General features: G+C 50.3%; 2 protein-coding genes across 3 annotated transcripts; one reads left to right on the top strand and one right to left on the bottom strand.

Annotated features, from left to right (window-relative positions):
* Positions 1-85: 85 nt before the first annotated feature.
* Positions 86-14,243, bottom strand: Usp5 (ubiquitin specific peptidase 5). Of its 2 annotated transcripts, none has more exons than XM_021636976.2 (20): positions 14,059-14,243; positions 11,138-11,263; positions 10,300-10,366; positions 10,041-10,174; positions 9,745-9,890; positions 9,301-9,485; positions 8,586-8,680; positions 7,679-7,872; positions 7,022-7,093; positions 6,654-6,741; positions 6,410-6,535; positions 5,718-5,871; positions 5,293-5,467; positions 4,620-4,708; positions 3,822-3,944; positions 3,153-3,296; positions 2,931-3,076; positions 2,597-2,750; positions 2,268-2,352; positions 86-725 (listed from the first exon to the last, which is right to left on the bottom strand). In XM_021636976.2, the coding sequence occupies exons 1-20, from the start codon at positions 14,167-14,169 to the stop codon at positions 632-634; spliced, it is 2,508 nt and encodes an 835-aa protein (XP_021492651.1). In that variant the 5' UTR covers positions 14,170-14,243; the 3' UTR covers positions 86-631. The 2 variants fall into 2 exon arrangements, with proteins under 2 accessions (XP_021492651.1, XP_021492650.1); XM_021636975.2 differs by having other exon boundaries at positions 3,753-3,944.
* A 181-nt stretch (positions 14,244-14,424) lies between these two features.
* On the top strand, positions 14,425-17,986 carry Cdca3 (cell division cycle associated 3). The gene is made up of 6 exons (XM_021636928.2): positions 14,425-15,031; positions 15,235-15,383; positions 15,922-16,048; positions 16,776-17,069; positions 17,196-17,299; positions 17,634-17,986. The coding sequence occupies exons 2-6, from the start codon at positions 15,264-15,266 to the stop codon at positions 17,784-17,786; spliced, it is 798 nt and encodes a 265-aa protein (XP_021492603.1). The 5' UTR covers positions 14,425-15,031; positions 15,235-15,263; the 3' UTR covers positions 17,787-17,986.
* Positions 17,987-18,081: the final 95 nt, after the last annotated feature.

Below are 18,081 nucleotides of genomic sequence, written 5' to 3' on the forward strand. Positions count from 1 at the left end.
ACCCCAGTTGGGCCTTTCTGAACCCCGCCCCTCCAGTAATTTTCCCCAGAAGTTAAGTCTCCACTAAAGAACTGAACAAAACCAGTCAGTCATTATACTTTTATTCACATCATGTATTTTGGCATTTTTCCAGAGGACCGAAGACAGAATGGGAGGCTGAGGCTGAAGGGCAAAGAGTGTGTGTGGGGTGTCCCTAATTTCCCTCATATCCTTCTTTGCCCCACCACAAGGGAGCAAACACATAAGGGGAAGGGAGGCACAGTCGCTCCCTCCCCTGGAAAGATGCACAAAGCCACACCCACACAGACAGAGACCCCTCCCCACCCCAGGGGTTGGGCCATCACAGAGAAGCAGAGCACTGTGGATCCAAAGGGCAAGGGAAGGAAGCAGCGAGGTCCCATTGTGGACAGGCAGTTGGCCCCTTCCTGTCCCGTGCCTGCTCTATCCCCAAAGTCTACTGAGGAGCCCTCCTCTTTGCTTGGCCATTCTCCTATGGCCTCCAGCTCTTTCCTGCTGCTGGGGACAAAAAGAAAAAGGGTACAGAGCAGGGGGCTGAAGTCCATCCCTCAGCCAGTCCCTTATCCAGACGGCCTGTCCCCTGCCTGAGGTGGTAAGGGCTGAGGGCAGGCTCTTAGCTGGCCACTCTCTCGTAGAAGTAGATGTAGCCCAGGTCCTTGGGTGGCTTTTCTGAGGCACACACTTTCTGGTCATTGTAGATCACCCATCTGGGAAGTCAGGGAAGGGACAGAGAAGGATGAAAAAGGCGGGCAGTCTGTGTTGCATCATGCTCCTCTCCCAGGCAGACCCTGAGGTGCTTCTGGGGAAGGACCTCAACTTTAGTCTATGCTTAGATCCCCAAATACACAGTCCAGCCAGCAGTCTGAAAGGAGCTTCGAAACCTTGTAAGGGCTATTGCTCCTGTTTGGTGGCTTCAGAAGCTTGTTTATTTATTTAGAAGTAGAGTCCCAACAGCCCTGGCTGTCCTGAAACCTTATGTAGACCAGGCTGGCCAAAAACTCAGAGGTCCAGCTATTTCTGCCTCCCCAATGCTGGGGTTAATGTGTGTATGACTGCATGCTCTTTGTATTTGTTCATTTGCTTTGGTTTTGGTTTTTCAAGTCAGGGTTTCTCTGTGTAGTCCTGGCTATCCTGGAACTCTCTCTGTAGTCCAGGCTGGTCTCGAACTCAGACCCCCACCTGCCTTTGCCGCTGAGTGCTAGGATTAAGGGCATGCACCATCATGCCCAGCCAGATTGTATTTTCAAACATTACAACTATTTACTTTGCACTAATAAGCACCTGAACCATGGTATATACAGAAGTCAGAGGGAAGTTTTCTGCTTCTGGGAATCTAACCCAGGCTGACAGCAAGTGCCTTTACTCAATGGGATCCTGTCAGCTTAGACTGTATTTTTATAATCATCTTCCACCTATTCCTGTGGGTGAGCCAAAGAGACTGTTTTCTGTCTTTCCTTTTAAAGGATTTCTTTTTAAAATGTGCTTGTGTTTAGAGTGTGTGCACATGAATATAGGTGCCCACGGAGGACAGAAGGTGTCATCCCCTGGAAGTAGTTATGGATGGTTGTTAGCCTCCATCTGGATGCTGGGAACTGACCCCAGGTCTTCTGTAAGAGGGACAAGTGCTCTTAGCCAATAACATCACTATAGCATGCCCCAACCCCTTTGGAGACTGGGTGTCATGTAGCACAGGCTTGCTTTAAACTCACTCACCAGGTAGCCAAGGATGAGCTTCAACTACTGGTTCCCCGCCTCACCCCCAATGCTTGCACTGCAGCCATAAGCCACCACACACGGCTACTGACCAGCATTTTCACTGAGTAATTACAGTCTCTGCCACAATTAGTTAACTTTACTGTACCACAGGCAATCCATAAACAAGCAGATGACTATGTGCCAGTAAAACTTAGTTTACAAAAGCTGACAGCCAGATTCAGTCCTGGGATGTGGTTTGCCTATCCCTGTGGGGAGGCTTTTTATTTGTTTGTTTTTTGAGACAGGGTTTCTCTGTGTAGACTTGGCTATTCTGGACTCATTTGTAGACCAGGTTGGCCTCCAACACAGAGATCCACCTGCCTCTGCCTCCCAGAGTGCCGAGATTACAGGCATGTGACAGCGTGCCCGGCTTGGGGAGGGGAGGTATTTTCTTTCCCTGCCTTCTCCCTCAAATATTCTAGGGGCTTCCAGGGTGCCCTTCCTCGATCCCACCCATACCTCTTCATTCACAGTGCCCACTGCTATCCCCTTACCTGCCTTCCTTCTTGATGTGGCATACATAGTGACCACACATAGTAGAAGTGCCCATGTGACTAATGAAGGCAAACAGCTGATACTCTGGGGAAGAAGAGAAAGATAAAGCAGAGGAGAAAACAGAAGGGATGGTACTTAACAGCTCAAACTCAGAACAAGAATTTCAGGGAACACGGGCAAAGGGCATTTTAGCACCTGGAATTCCACCCTCATAGGCCCATCAGAGACAGAGCTTCTGACTCCTCAGACTGAGGAGAGCACAGCGCTAGGAGGAGGGGCTAGTACAGCAGACGGCCTCAGGCTTGCCCTGATTCTCGGGGACACTCACTTCCAGGACCATCCCGGACTTTAGGTCCCACTGGCACAGACTCAGAGATGGAGTCAGCAGCTGAGCGTCCCTCTGAGATGTCCATAGCAGCTTCTGCGTCTAGGTCGTCAATGTGACTAAAGATCCAGTCTACAGCCCGCTCTAAGCTATTGTTCTTGGAGAGAAGGGAAGTGTTACTTTTCCTAATGAGTCAGGCAGGCACACCACACTGGGCGGACAGCTTCAGCCAACTACACTGGCTTTTGGTACTACTAACCAAAGGTGTCACTGAAACCTCAATCCCACCTCCACTTTCCCTCAGGGGTTCCAAGTCCTTAGCTGAGGCAGCCCATACCGTGGCCCGCAGAGCTTTCAGGGCCTGGTCCCGTGAGAAGCCCATGGAAACAATGGTGGTCACACAGTCCTCTGGTGGGGGATCGGCTGCTGCACTTGTAGAGCCAGGACCACTGGAGCCAGGCAGGATGAGGGGATTTGCAAAATCTGTGGACGGGGGAGGGATGAGTGTTTTGGGGATGGATGGGGGCCCTGCCCCATCCTGCTACCCACCTCTGCCTACCTGGATCATCCATGTGTGACATGACCCAGTTCATGGCTGCCTCAGCCCCACTGTTCCCTGTGTAGTAGACAGCTTTCCGGCAGGCATCCATAGGGAAGCCCATTTCCACCAACTGTATGATGACGGATTCATCCAACATGGGTGCTGTGGTAGAATGGTAGGTACTCTTGACTTACTGCTACTGTTTCTACTTGTTGCTTTAGCCTCCCACATGGCAAGCCTCTAGTTTTCCCAATTACCTATCACATGCTTTTCTCTTCTACAGACAGGCATTTCATACCAGAACTAAAAATAACCACAAGCAAAATGTGGACCCAGTATCCCAGAGGTGATGGTTTTCTGACATTTCCAGAGCATGGTATCCTCCCCCTCTCTAACCCACACGGAGAAAGTAACAAAGATTTAGAGGCGATTAGCCAGCGCTACTGACATCCATACTAAGACTGCAGCTGGGAGTACCCCAGCCGCTCATCACATCCAACAAGGGTACAGAGGAGATTTGAAAGGGAGGACAGGAGAACATAAAAGGGGGGGGGGGATACAGAGAAGCCCTCCCCCATCAGCAAGGGAGAGAGACAGGCAGGAAGAAGAGTCACTAACATGTCGGAGAGGAGAAGTGAGGGGAGCAGAAGGAGTCTTCGTCTTCGTTGCCATAGAAACCAAGGCTACCTTTGGGCTCATCCGGAGTGACCAGGGGTGGGGCAATGTCAGGCAGCTCCTCCTCTCCCGGCTGCAGCCCTGTGCCCCTCAACTGGGAGATGTCGAGCTCCTCTGGCATCTCAATGGACACATCTGCAATGGGAGGAGGAAAAGGGTCTCTTGCTCACCTGCAAAAGCACGGGGCCCCTTCAAGCACCTGCCCCACGTTTTTCAACTGCTCTTAGGACAGATGTGGAAGTGCAGGAGTCAAGGGACCTATATTCTAGCCTGAAATCTAGCACCATGAGCTTGAGCCAGGCAACAGGCCTCTGACAGTCAGACAGAGTGTCTTATACTTTGGAAGGTCTGTTTCCTTCTCCAGAAAATCAAGATAAATCAGTAGTGTCAAGCTAGAGCTGGGATATAAGACCTGCTTCAAGATCATCACAACAAAAACACTGTCATCAATAAGGAAAATTATAACAATACAACCAGTTGTAAATCATGACTATCAAAATAGTTCTAGCCAGGCATCGTGGCACATGCCTTTAACCCCAGTACTTGAGAGGCAGCAGCAGGAAGATCTCAGTCAATGTGAGGTCAACCTGATTTACAGCCAGCCAGGGCTACACAGTGAGACCCTGTCTCAAAAACAACAAAAATCCCCAAAAAGTTTTAATTTCAGTGTCTTTTCCAACTAGATACATTTTGAAACATACACAAAAATGCTTCCCCTTTCAGAGAAAAATCTGAGGAACGGGTTGATATATGTTCAGACCATCGTTTTCTAGGACTTTCTCATTACCCCCCTCATCCCAACCAGCATACCCAGTTTCTTGGGCACCCAGTCTAAGCCAAAGGTGAACTTCTTGATCTGGATGACCAGGTAGTCAGGGAAGGAGGCAAACCGTGTGGTCCTGGAGAGAGAAAACGTGCTGGTACCCAGGACTCTCCTCTCTCTAGACTGCACTTGGTCTCTTAGATAAAGTCCAGTATTCCCTCTCTTCTTGCCTGGGTAGGGATCAGGGGCCTACATAGGGAGCTGCAAAAGCCAGGAAGAGGACTATTTGATTGGCAGGAGTAACAATGGGGACTTGGTCCCTAAAACTGAACTAAACTCTGGTCCCTAAAAGTCTTCAGGTCTCATGCCATGCCAGTGGCCAAAAGCAAGCTCTTTGCTAGAAGCCAGATTGTTTCCTCTGCTGACACTAAGTACCTGTACTCTGGCATAGTGGAGAGAGCAAGCACAGAAGCCACACTAGAAAGAGTCTGCACTACAGGGCAAGAGCAAGTATCAGGAAGGACAAGGTAAGAGATGAAGCCATCATCCATGTCTAGCCCTGCTAGAGCATCTTGGTACTCTTAGGGACAAAACCCCAGGCCCAGAGGATTTACTCCTAAGATCTCCACCAAAAGGATGAGCCAACAGTCAAGAGGCAGGTATGTCTTTGGTAATTCCCCCACCAACACCTGCAGCACAAAGCCAGGCCAAAGGACATACTTGACAGCTACTGATTTCGCCTGCAGGGCTGTGCTCCAGAAGTCATCCACCTGCTCAGGGGCCCCATAGGCTTCCAGGCAGGAGCTGAAGGGCACCTGGGCCCGAACCAGTTCTGGCAGTGGTACTTTCTCCTCTTCGGCTTGCCGCTTCTTCTCCTCATACTCTAGAAGCTCCTCTGGCAAAAAAATCGAGTGGTGCATTCTTAAGAGGATGCCCCTTGTTCTCTCTTAACTCTGCCTGCTGGCCTTGCGCCCTAGGTTATTCCTGTTTCCCTACCCCACCAAACCCCCCTGGACATACCCATCCCATGTACTTTGGCTCTCATCTCAACGGTGCTAACAAGCTGCAGGAGAGATTAACCCTGCGGCCCCGCTTCAGACCTCGGCCTCCATTCACACCAAGGCCTTGCTGAGCAAGCAAGCTACCTTTGTTAAGGGCTGCGTCCATGGGCACGGGCAGCTGCATGATGTAGTCCACTCGCTGAGTGTACTTAACCTTCTCTGTGGCCAGGCATTTGATCTTTTCTTCCACCAAGAAGCGGAACACTTCATTTGGATTTTCAGAACTCCGGCAATTCCTCTATGGGAAAGAGGCAGGGTAGGAAGGTCTGGGCAGCCAAGAGAACAAATTGAGGCTCAAAAAATTTATTAGGGTGCCAGGAGGGAATGGCAGTGGACTGGAAGATGCTACTCAGAAGCACACGGATGTAAGACAGAGTAGAAGCCTTCCCTAGGTAAGTACCCTCAAGCCCCACTTCTGGTCCCCACAATACTCTACCTGTATTTTCCTTTGTAAGTAGCAAGTATTCCCCTGCTGGGGTGCATAACTTAGGACTGGTGCATGCTGGGCAAGTGCTCTACCCCTGTGCCCCAGCTCCCAGCCCCTCACTGTTGCTGTTCTAGCTTTAATTGGGCTTGCCACAGGTAGGAATCACAGGTAAGGACCATCCCTTGTCTTGACTATCTTCCTCAGGTGCGACTACTGGGTACAGGGCAGGCTAAGTGCAAGCAGACTGCTAAACCACAGGGACTGGGTTGGGGAGAGGAAGCAAGTACATGCAAAATGAAGGCAAACAGGTGCGTCAATAGCAGCCTTTCTGCCATCTTCCTAGCCTTACCTCCACCATGTTGATAAGGTGAAGGAAGAATTCCTGGGCATCCTGCTGCCGATTGGTGGAGAACTCGGGGTGGCCCTTCCCAATGAGAGCCTTGAACATTCGAGGGGCAATGCCATCTTGAACTTCCTAAGCACAGCCAGAGCAGAGACTCAGCAGGCACCAAGTGACCTAATTTAGACACCTCCCAGCTATTAGTTTCTCTATATAATTCTAAAGCCTGAGAAGGATAAAGTCCTAAACTCACCTTTTGTTCTGGTACCTGCTCTCCATCACCTGACTCCAGTGTTGGCTTGGAATATTCTCCAGAGAGAAGGCCATGGCCCAGCTTGGCCCTGTAATAATATCCAAGAAAACCATTTAGCTAGTCAACTAATGATGTAGGCATCCTTTTCTCTTCCCTTCCATCTTGCTGGTGACCCAACTCAGACAAGTCTTAGAAATGTGTGTGTGGCTGTGTAGTCATGGTAACACCCGAGGTTGCATAGGAGCTCAGTTCAAGAGGCAATCCACAGTTTCTAACTGCCCAGGGGCTCTCCTCATGCCACCCCAGGTGGTCACGGGACAGAGAGGAAGAAGGCTGTGAGGCTCTCAACAGCCTTTGTCAGTACATACACCTGGGTGCTGAAGTCTTGGGTAGGGTCTGTTGGGGCATTCTGGAAGATCTTCTCCAATTTGTCCACATACCTAAGAGGCAAAATAAAAGAAGCAAGGAAAAGGAAGGGACAAATCATCTACTAATCCCATGCTCTCCGTGGAGTTATAGTCCATTTCTCTACAGTAACCATCCATCCTCCCTTCTCAACTAAGGGCAGCATGCAGTGTGCTCAAGGCATTCTTCCTGGGCTCTTTCCCAGGCAGGACTAAGGGAACGAGAAGGCAGCCCAGGATCAGAATAAACAGCATTCATATTCTTTCGTTCTTTCCTACTCTATTACTGAGGAGTGTGTCTAGGGCAGCTTTATAACACACTCCCTTCACAGCACACATGCCATGGTAGAACAGAACTATTCCAACGGGCACACAGGTACCAAGGACAGCCCAAGGACAGTGTGCAAAGAGACCGGCAACCAGGAGAGGAGCAAAGATGTTAAAAGGTACTTGGTTTCAGTCAACTAATAATTCTCTCAGGTCCTGCATCTTCTCCCCTCTACCTAGTCATCTGTTTGCACAGCCCTCAAGCAACTCAAAATGTGGAAAACTAAATCCTATGTAGGTTTAGCTGCACAGGTACACGGCCATAGGCTGGTAGAAAAGAGAAGGGTCACTCACTTCCTCTGAAAGTCAGGGATGCTGAAGAGCACCTGGACCACAGAGTTGAGGTAGCAGCTGTTCCCCAGGTTCCGGATGCCCGTGTAACCAGGCCCAAACAGAGGCTTGAGTGGCACACCTGACTCCTGGATCAGCTCCCACTCACCAATGCGCTGGTTCATGTCTATCTCCAGCTCAGTCATCGTCTTGTCCGTCTACAGGGAAGGGGAACTTTAGACTGGGCAAGAAACACAAGTTTCTGAAGTTCCCCAGAGCCTAGCAAGACCCAGATATAGCCCAGGATTTATGGAATTAGGGGCCTGGGCATATTTAGTATCATGTAGTCTTTAAGCTCTGGACTAGAAATCATCCCAGACCCATTAATCATCAGGCCTCTGATTGAATGAGGGAATAATATGACCAAGATTTCTCCTACTTGGAAGGGTTTTTCCCATTCTGAAGTCATTCTATTCACCTTTAGATCATCGCTCAAAGAATACTGCTCAGCATCCCAGATCCCCTAGCCAGGCAAGGGCCTCTGCCATAAACCACAGTGGTGTCATACTATCACAAGACTAACACCTACCATGCTCCTAGACTATGTCTATGGAAGCAAGGAACATACCTATTTTTTTTTAATCTCTCTCTGTGTAGCTTTGGTTGTCCTGGAACTCACAGAGAGATCCTCCTGCTTCTGCCAAGTGCTGGGATTAAAGGTGTGCATCACCACTGCCCAGATGACCGTATCTATTTTATTCACAGTGACCAGCATGTACCAAGTATTTGGTAGTATTCACCAAATGACTGTACATTCTCTTCAAGGGAAACTCATGTATCCTGGGGATTGGGTTACCTCAGCTTCAGGCACAGAAGGGCCACAGAGGCAGGAATGAGACTCTGAAGCTAATGAGGGAGGGGAGGTCCTCACCTTCTGCATCTTCAGCATGTCGATGCCAAAGTGAGACAAGTGCTCTGCCAGGCTAGGGTCCAGAACCATGTCATCCTCATCATACGAATACACATCTAGAGCAAAAGGCAGACATGATGTGGCAGGGGACACAATGTGGCACTGGCCTAGCCTCCAATTCTACCTTCTGCCCAGAGGACATAGAGACAGCCAGAAAGGACCACCCTCTCGGCCCACTTGAATCAGTGAGGCACAAGCCCCTCTGGGATTGTCAAAGGAATCGGGGTCAAACAGGATGGGGGTGGAATTGTGATTTTCTTTTTTAACGCATGTATGCATTCATGTATGCGCAGGGTTTTTCTTGTTTCTGGTGATAGGTATCACATAACCCAGGCTGGCCTCAAATTCATTATGTAGCTGAGGATAACTTTCGACTCTTGGCCCCTCCGCTTCCACCTCCTAAGCTTTCAGACGTGCACTAGTGCCCTACCACACCCAGTTTTAATTTGGATTCTGATTCTACCCCTGCACCATGAGCTACCATAGTAACACAGGATGGGAGAGACAGTTACAACAGGTAACGATGGCTGTCTCTGAGAAAGGAACTAGGATCTGTGAAAGGTGGTGGTGAAGACTGAAGTCTTCCGTGTTTATATCAGGGGAATGCCTTTATGTATTATTCATGTCATGAAATGAGTAAGTGGAACACATTAAGTGGGGAGGGGCAGGCGAGTACCAGCTCCATCGGGTGTGATGGTGCCCAGCTTAACAGCTAAGGGGTAGCCAGTCTCCCTGTAGTGCTCCACAGCATGGTTGTTGCCCCCACTGCCATCAAAGTAGCGTCGGCCACAGAGGATGGAGCCATCTGTCAGGTTGAGCCACAGGTTCTCTCTCATGTCACACTTGGAGCACTTCCAGCCACTAGCCCAGGGAGAAGAAAAGTAGCTGAATTGTGGGATGGGGGTCTCTGGCAGTGGCAGCGAGAGGGGGCTATGCAAGCCCTTGCCAGTCCAGGAACCCATTCTTCTCTCTATGGCTGTCCCCTGCACTGCTCATGGTCCCCCCCATCTTCTTCCTGCTATCACTCCCTACCCTCTCTCTCACCAGCTCCCAGACAAGGGTGGCCTCTCTACCCCTGCCTAAGGGTTGGTGCCCAGAGATGGGAGGAGCCAGGCCTCACCAGGGAGGGATCCGAGCAGGGTTGTCCAACTGCTTGAGGTTGAAGGCATGCTTGGACACCTGACGGACTTCCCCATCCCAGGCCTGCACCTCCTGCTTGCGGGAGGCTGAATCAGCCGAGAGCAGGGCTTCCACTGCACTGGTCACCTAGAAGATGCAGACAGTCAGCCAAGACACGACCCCGCCGCACGTACCCTTTCCGCCCTTGGTCTCCGGTTTTGTTAGTGCTATCCAGGCAGCATCAGAGCAGCCCCTTCTGCCCTGGAATCTCTGGGTAGGGTGGCAAGATAGTCATACCCGATCTCTGACAATGTCGGGAAGGCCCCCCAACCCATCCCGGGCGATCTCCAGGTAATCTGGCAAGATGACAATCTTCACGTCCTCATCATACTCAAACTTCTCCTCAGTGAGGTCAAACCCACCTTCAACACCTAGGGACAGGGAATAAGGAAGAAGCAGGGCAACTACCATTTGTCATCGTCTCTCCTGCAGTTTGTCCCCTCCAGAGCTCTAAGGCCACTGATCAGGCTCAGGGTGCTCCTAGCAGATAGCTCACCAATTGCCAGCCGGGTGGGCTTCTTCCGAGGTGGGTCTCCAGTGCCTGCACTGGTATCCTCTTCTTTCTGCAATGAAAAGAGACTCAGAGGGCCGGGCACGATGGTGCATGATGTTGTCCTAGCATTTGGGAGACTGAGGCAGGACCTCTATCAGCTCCTGGCTAGCCAAGGCTACACAATGAGACCCTGTCTAAAAAGACAAAAACAAAAACAAATAAAGTGGGGGGTCGGGGGTGGGGAGAGAAGGTTAGGACCAGCAGTGAGCCCCAGGGACAGAACAATTGGGGAAGATGGAAAGAAAAGAATGGTTAATGGTACAATGGAATGAGGCTAAAACAAAACAAAAACAAAAACAAAAAACAGTGGCAAGTTGCAATGAAACAATTGAGAGCTGGTTGGGGTCACCACAACATGAGAAACTGCATTAAAGGGTCACAACATTAGTAAGGTTGAAAACCACTGCTGTAGGGTATTTTCTCCATGATTGTAGTGGGAGGTGCAGCCCACTGTCATGATAAATCTAGGCTGATAATCCTAGGTTCTCTAAGAAAGCAGACTGAGCCATTCAGTAAGCAGCACTCCTCCATGGCCTCTGCATCAGTTCTCCCTCCAGGTTCCTGCCCTGCTTGAGTTTCTGTCCTGATTTCCTTCAATGATACATTATGACGTAGAAGTGTAAGCCAACTAAAGTGTAAGCCTTTTCTCCCCGACTCGCTTTCAGTCATGGTTTTTCACCATATCAATAACCCTAACTAAGAAGGAAAAAGACCTTCAGAATAGGCACCTTATAGAATGTATCCAGATGTTTACAGCCTGCACCCTAGCCCCTGTGCCTACCGGTCGACGGGTCCTCCGGAGGTGCAGGTAGACACGCTGGCCTGTCTTGTTGAAATGTCTCTCCACATACTGTTTCCCAAAGCCCAGAAATGTGTTCATGCAGATGTAGAGGCCACCCTCTGACTCCTGCAGGGCACAACACAAGCAGGAAAACACAAGAAGGATAAGGCTTGCACATGTGGGGAAACCAAGGACGAGAGTCAGAAACTGCTGGTTTCCTAACAGTGTGTGGCTCTTAGCAACTTATCTAGCCTTCTGGGACATATGAGGCTGAAGGTCTCCCCTATCCCCGTATGAATCTGAAAACAGCTAGCAAGCTCATGAGGCAGCTGAGCAATTGCCCTCAGCCACCAATCCCCTTCTCACTCATTCTTTGAGTGGGCTTAGATGCCCACCAACCAACCAACCACAGAGTGAGCCTTCACCTCTCTTACCAGCTCAGGAGATGTAGAAAGTAAACGGGGCTTGCAGTGTCAGGGATTACATTCAGAAGAAAAAGAGGTTCTTCTAGGGAGGGGGTGTCTACATTTTCAGACAGATCCCCAATCAGACAAGCCCTACCTGATCTGTCATTCAGAAAACCTACTAGATCAGAGGGGCAGAGACTGTAGCACAGAGCAGCATACCTAACCTGAGCTTGACAACAGTCAGACCTGTCCTTTGCCACACTCTCTACGAGAGGAAAACCCTGGCTTTCGGGGTCAAGTACCTTGTTGGGGACTCACTGCTAAACCTGAACCTACTTTAGTAAGGTCATGAAGCCCATCATTTTACAGCCACCACCTACCCCTTACCCCATCCCTCTCCTCTGTAAGACCCCCACTTAAGTCCCACCAACCTGTGACCTCAAAGCTAACCTTTTTCTTTACTTTTACTTATTTTTGAAGCAGGATCTCATGTAACCTGGGCTGGCCTGGAATTCACTGTGTAGCCCAGGATGACCCAAACTTCTGTTCTGCTTCAACCTCCCAGGGCTGGCTGGGGTCACAGGTATGTTGCCACCACAACATCTGAGATATCCATCCCTTTAAGAACAATCTGGCAGCACTTGCTGAGATAGCTTGGCTACATAACACTCAAGAAGAACAGGGAAGACAGGTGCCCACACCGAATCACAGCCAAGGAGGGAAAGACAGGCTCCCCCAACGCTAAAGCAGTCTCTCGGTGCTTTTTAAAATGTGGGTGCCCTTGTAAGAGTGATAGAGAGGGTGGGAGGGGAAACTGGAGAATAGAGTCTTGTCTCAGATCCAAGACTTTGACAATAGGCATCTTCTCTTCTTAGAGGCCTTGAAATTTTGTCCACTGTGATAGCAAAATTAGGACACTATCTAAGGCAGTTAGTAAACCAGTAAATTGCACTAAACCCTGGAAGAGTGAAGAAGGCAATGTTCATGAATAAATCATTTCTCGCCACAAACCTCAGCTACACTCTCTTCCATAAAAAGCATCAGAGGATGATCTGATGTTACTACATCAAGTAGATTTCTTACCTTAAAATGAAAAAGGGAAGGTGTTGGAAAATACACACACACACACATACAAAACCCCAAACAAACAATAACACTCTTTTGGGGTCATATGAAGTACTTACTAAGGAGACACAAGAAGAACTTTTAAGTTGCTTTAAGCGTAAAGGCAGACCCACTAACATCTACCTTTCCCTCCTGGGAGGAAGGTAGGTACTCTTAAGCAACTCTCCAGATGAAAATAAAAGGTGCTGGCTTCAGCATGGATAGAAAACCCTGGCGCTCTGGCCAGCAGTCCTTCTTTGCTTCTACCAAGGCCAACTTGAGAGAGGGCAGGGCATTATCTAGGGCTTTAATCAAAGCCCAGCAAACCAAGCAAACCACAAATCACAGTACTGGTCCTGAAGTAGGCATCACATCATGCTGCTCTACTCAGCACTGGGGACGCATTAATGAAGCCTTTCCAGTCTGACTTGCAGTTTTCAGGCCATGAGCTGGTCTGGCTGAATGCTCTGGGCAGGGCCCAACACCCGCTTGACGGGAGGGGTAGTGAGGGGGGCGGATCCCAACCAAACTGCAGCCCTTTCAGTTAGGGCCTGGAGGCTTGCCTCCAGCTCAAGATGACATAGGAAGGCTGACTGCAGGAAGGGAGGTACAAGGTGGGGCCTGCAAAACGTGAAGCACGGTGTGGGTGGCGGCTTTGTCTAACTAGACAAGAGTGGGAGCAAGATGGAAGAGGGGCCTTAGCATCTTCCAAAGAAAGAAACCCTCTCTAGTAATACTTGAAAGGGGGTTGTCTCGGCAACCTGCGAAGGACGGAGGAAAAGGGAGGGGGCGCGGCCGCAGTTCACTTCAAAGGAGAAACGACTAGAGCTTTCCACTGGGTGTTTTTCCTCCTTACCAAAAACCCACCCCCATCCCCTGTCCAAATTAACCACAAGGGGAGGCTATTTATTTAACTAAGGTCTTTCTCCAAACTGGGCTTCTTCACAGCCCTCTTCCAGACTAGAAGCTGCAGTGCATACCTTCCCAACCTCAAACCCTGCCCAGAACAGTGGGGAGTCGCCCCAAGTCTTAGCACATGAAACTACAAAAACCGGAGAGCCCTGCGCAACGTGCAAGGCCACCTCCCAGGCTTTTTCTGGGCGTCACCTGGGGAATGTAGTCTGCCAGTCGGGTTCCAACTCTAGCTTAGAATGGTAACAAGGCACACGGGCAACTACAATGCCCATAATGCTTCACGAGACCAGGAATAGGCAAGGCGATAGCTGTAGCTTCCGGGAGTGGTAGTCACACTGCAGTTCGGGATAATGAAAAGCAAAAGCAGAGAGACGCGGGGAAAACTACAAGTCCCAGGGTGCATCGCAGGGAGGCGGTAGCCCAAGGCTTGCAGGCCTGGCCGAATGACCAGGGCGATGGAAGTCGTGGTCGGTGCAGGCGCGGGGGGGGGCTTACCGGCGTGTCGAAGGAGAAAGCACACTCGTCCTTGTGGACCCGGTCTCCCGCCTTGGGGACACGGATCGTCGGTAACACTGACAGCAGCGCCTCCTCACTCAGCTCCGCCATGACACCGGCAGCACCACCTCCTCACACAGCAGCTCCTACTATCCCTATTCCCCGCCCCCTCCTACTCTCGCGTCCAATGAGTGAGACTCGCTAGGCGCATGCGCCAAAGGCAAGACGCGCGAGAACGGCAGTTGGACTCGGCCTTCCCCCCAGGTTCTCCGCCCCCTGCCCCACTCTCGGCGAGCGCCAATCAGAAGCGCCGCTGGCACAACTGACGGTCGAAAGGACCAATCCCGCTTTTCCAGGGCAGGCGCGCCCGCGGAGGTGCCTGGAGGGTCGCAATTGCCGGTGCTCTGAGTCAAGGGCTCTGGAATTAGAGCGCCCTACGTGCAGAGCAGAAACCGGCGGTGGTTTAAACCCAGACTGTCGGAACTCGCCCAAGCGGAGAGCAGACAGGCACTTGTGATGTTGCCATTTGGGAAGCAGTGTAGCCAGGGAGGCGGAGACACGGGGTAACTCCGTCCAGCCGCTAAGGGCTGCTGCCTCGCCTTGGGCGGACCATCCTAACGTGGCCTCTAGCGAGTTCAGTGCATAGACTTTAATAACCCATCCTAGGAAAGCTGAGTAACACTCCTGCGGACCTCAAGCCGGCCGCTGACGTGCAGATCCCGAACAAAAGTCCCCGGCTCTCCCGAGGGCAGGTCCTCAGCGCATTGGCCAGGCCTGCTGAGAGACGTCCTCCAGGCCAATGGCTTTCTGCTGTAAAGGGCGCGTTTCCCGCTGCTGGCCTATGAGAAGCTGCCTCGGCTCAGCCAATAGGGTCAGGGCAAGGGGGCGTGGCGGGAAGTTTGAAACTCCTAGCTTCAGGAGTTGTTTCTCGAGCTGCTGTTCTCCCGGTGGCCGAGCTGGGTCCCCCGCCCCAGTAAGTGATGGGACTAAATTTAGCGGCTAAATCTGCATGCGCCATTAGAAGGTTCCGCTCATTATCCCCGCAGAGGTCTCTGGGCTAGCGACCCGGAGGTTCCTCGGCTGGAAACTGGGAAGCTAGGGTGGGTCTGGGGTCAGAGGTCCGACCCGGAGGCGGTAAGCTCTGAGACCGACGACCCTTCCTCCGCGTCTGCACAGCCGGGCCCCGTCCCCTACCCCTTGTGGAGATGGGTTCTACTCAGAGCGTCTCAGGCACTCCAGCCAGGCCTCTGCCACACAACAAGCATCTGGCCCGAGTCGCCGACCCTCGTTCACCTAGTGCTGGCATCCAGCGCACTCCTATTCAGGTATGCTGGCCTAGGGTGGGAACGCGGGAAGCTGTCTGGATTCTTGGGCCTCTGCCCAGCTTGTTTCTGTGTGAGTCCTCATCCTCTCACTCCGACTTTACTTTCTTTTATTAATTATTTTTTATATAATTATTTTTGATTAATTATTTTCTAATATAATCTCATCATTCTGCCTTCTCTTTCCTCCCTCTATACCATTCCTTGCTGTCTTTCAAATTCATGGTCTCTTTCTTTCTTGACTGACTTTCTGCTTTTTGTTTGTTCCTTTTTTTTTTTTTTTTTTTTTTGACAGGGTTTCTCTGTGTAACAGAGCCCAGGCTGTCCTGGACTCACTTTGTAGACCAGGCTGGCCTCGAACTCACAGAGATCTTCCTGTCTCTGCCTCCCAAGTACTGAAATAAAGGGCATGTGCCACTACCCTGCCTGGCAACTTTCTGCACTCAATCTGCACTGGGCAGGCTGCATTAGAAGTTCTGGCTGGGAATAATGGGAGGAAGATCAGGGACCAGGCTTATATGCTAACCCAGGGTGTTGACAGGTGGAGAGCTCTCCACAGCCAAGCCCACCAGCAGAAGAGCTGAACAGTCATAAGCAGGCACAAGACCCGGATCCTCGCTCTCCCACCCTTGGGATCGCACGGACACCCATGAAGATCAGTGGTGCTGGTAAGTGCTGGGCCAGGGAATGCTGATGAAACCGACACCTGTTCTAGGGTGGTAGCAAGACCGTTTTCGTTTTACTGGTTTTTGTTTGTTTTTTGTTGTTGGAGTTTGAACCACACATCTTGAACATGCCAGGGATTCCATCCTTCTGCTTTGAACCTTTCTCACTTACACTGTTCTTTTTTTTTTTTTACATGTATTTTACGTGTGCATGTGTGTGGCACATACAGAGCTGGCACAGTTCATGTGTGGAGGTCAGAGGACAACTTTAGGAAGTCAGTTCTCTCCTACCATGTAGTTTCTTGGGATCCAAGTCAGACCATATTAGGCTTGGCAACAAACTCCTTAATCCACTAATCTGGCGTTTTTTGTTTATTTGTTTGTTTTCCTATTTTTTTTTTAAGACAAGGTCTCATATTGTAGCCCAGGGTGGAACTTGAGACAGTCCTACTTTAGTATTGTGAGTGCTGGAATTGCAGGCTTGTACTGCCATGCCCAGCTTCCCTAGCCCAATTGGGATGAAACCCGGCCCTCCCGCTTGTGCCAACACTCTGCCGATGAACCACACCCCCAGCTCTCATCTCGCTCTTCTCCATTTTTTTGTTTCGTCCCATCTTGGTTTTCCTCTTCCCATTCTCTGTCCCTCTAAGCATGAGCCCCAAAGAACCTTTGCTTTTTCCTCCCTCATTTGTATCAGAAGGCCACAGCTTGTTTCCCTTCTTTCCTCTAGACCCTAAGAGCCCACTGGCGAAAGAGCTGAGTGAAGTATTTGAGACCGAAGCGTCCGAATCGGTTTCCTCCCCAGAGCTTGCTCTGCCACAGGAAACACCTTTATCTTCGGAACTGGACCTGCCTTTGGATACTCAGGTATCCCTTGATGACCAGTTGCTGCCTTGGAGCCACACTGAACTCCCCTCCAAACCGGAGTGTGCCAAGGAGGAAGCAAAACAACCCACAGAGGCCATGGTTGCCAGCCAGAACTCAGACAAGCCCTCCAGAGACCCTGAGACTCCCCAGTCTTCAGGTACAAAATTGAAGAGCAAGATGGAGGGAAGAGAAGCTAGAATCATGTCCTGGGATAATGGAGGAAGAATGAACTGTAAGCCCTCAACTTTGAGTCCTGACTTTAACGAAACCTTTCTTAACATAGGTTCTAAGCGCAGTAGACGGAAAGCAAACAACAAGGTACTAGGAAGGTCCCCTCTCACCATCCTGCAGGATGACAACTCCCCTGGGACCTTGATGCTACGACAGGTAAAGGAAAAGAGGGTGAACATTGTCGTTAAGAGTATCTTTATGGGCTGGGCTCAGTGGTTAAGAGCACTGGCTACTCTTCCAGGGGTTCTGAGTTCAATACCCAGCAACCACATAGTGGCTCACAACCATCTATAATGAGATCTGGTGCCCTCTCTGTCATGCATGCATACTTGCAGATAGAGCACACATACATACACACATATATATATATATATAATAGATCTTTTTTAAAAAAAAAAGAGTATCTGTTATTAAAGTGGGAGGCCCTTTACCCCAGCTCTTGCCTCTCCCTAACAACATCCCTCTGCCTCACACATACCACCTTTTGCAGGGTAAGCGGCCTCCTCTAAATGAGAATGTTAAGGACCTAAAGGAAGGAGTCATTCTTGGAACTGGAAGATTTCTGAAAACCGGAGGAGGAGCATGGGAGCAAAACCAGGACCATGACAAGGAAAACCAGCACTTTGCTATGATGGAGAACTAGGTCCATGTGGACTCACCCAGAGCCTGGTGCTATTCTGTGTCCTTCACCTCTTCTTCCCAAAGGACACGGAGGAAAATCCTGTGTTCTGATTCCTCCCAGATTACCAACTCTGGTACTTGGACTTCATTCTTTTATGTTTTGTGTGTTTTCTTGTATATTAAAGGAGAGGATTTTAAATGATGCCTTAAGAAGTTAGACAAGAGCTGCACTGGGTCTTCTGTGTGCAGAATGACAGCCTGGGGGCTGAGGCCTGTAAAAATATCTCTACTGCCACTTCTGAGCCTCTTTCATAGCT

Source organism: Meriones unguiculatus, chromosome 5 (genome assembly GCF_030254825.1).
Source record: "Meriones unguiculatus strain TT.TT164.6M chromosome 5, Bangor_MerUng_6.1, whole genome shotgun sequence".
In the NCBI taxonomy this organism is placed as follows: Eukaryota; Metazoa; Chordata; class Mammalia; order Rodentia; family Muridae; genus Meriones; species Meriones unguiculatus.

What these genes read in the sequence shown, in the direction of transcription:
- Usp5 (XM_021636975.2), bottom strand. Translation starts at nt 14,169, where the DNA reads ATGGCGGAGCTGAGTGAGGAGGCGCTGCTGTCAGTGTTACCGACGATC. An exon ending in CTGGGTGCCCAAGAAACTGG is followed by an intron (nt 3,945 to 4,619) that starts GTATGCTGGTTG and finishes CTCCCATTGCAG; the next exon opens with ATGTGTCCATTGAGATGCCA. An exon ending in TCACTTCTCCTCTCCGACAT is followed by an intron (nt 3,297 to 3,752) that starts GTTAGTGACTCT and finishes ATTCTACCACAG; the next exon opens with CACCCATGTTGGATGAATCC.
- Cdca3 (XM_021636928.2), top strand. Translation starts at nt 15,264, where the DNA reads ATGGGTTCTACTCAGAGCGTCTCAGGCACTCCAGCCAGGCCTCTGCCA. An exon ending in CATGAAGATCAGTGGTGCTG is followed by an intron (nt 16,049 to 16,775) that starts GTAAGTGCTGGG and finishes TCTTTCCTCTAG; the next exon opens with ACCCTAAGAGCCCACTGGCG. An exon ending in TGAGACTCCCCAGTCTTCAG is followed by an intron (nt 17,070 to 17,195) that starts GTACAAAATTGA and finishes TTCTTAACATAG; the next exon opens with GTTCTAAGCGCAGTAGACGG.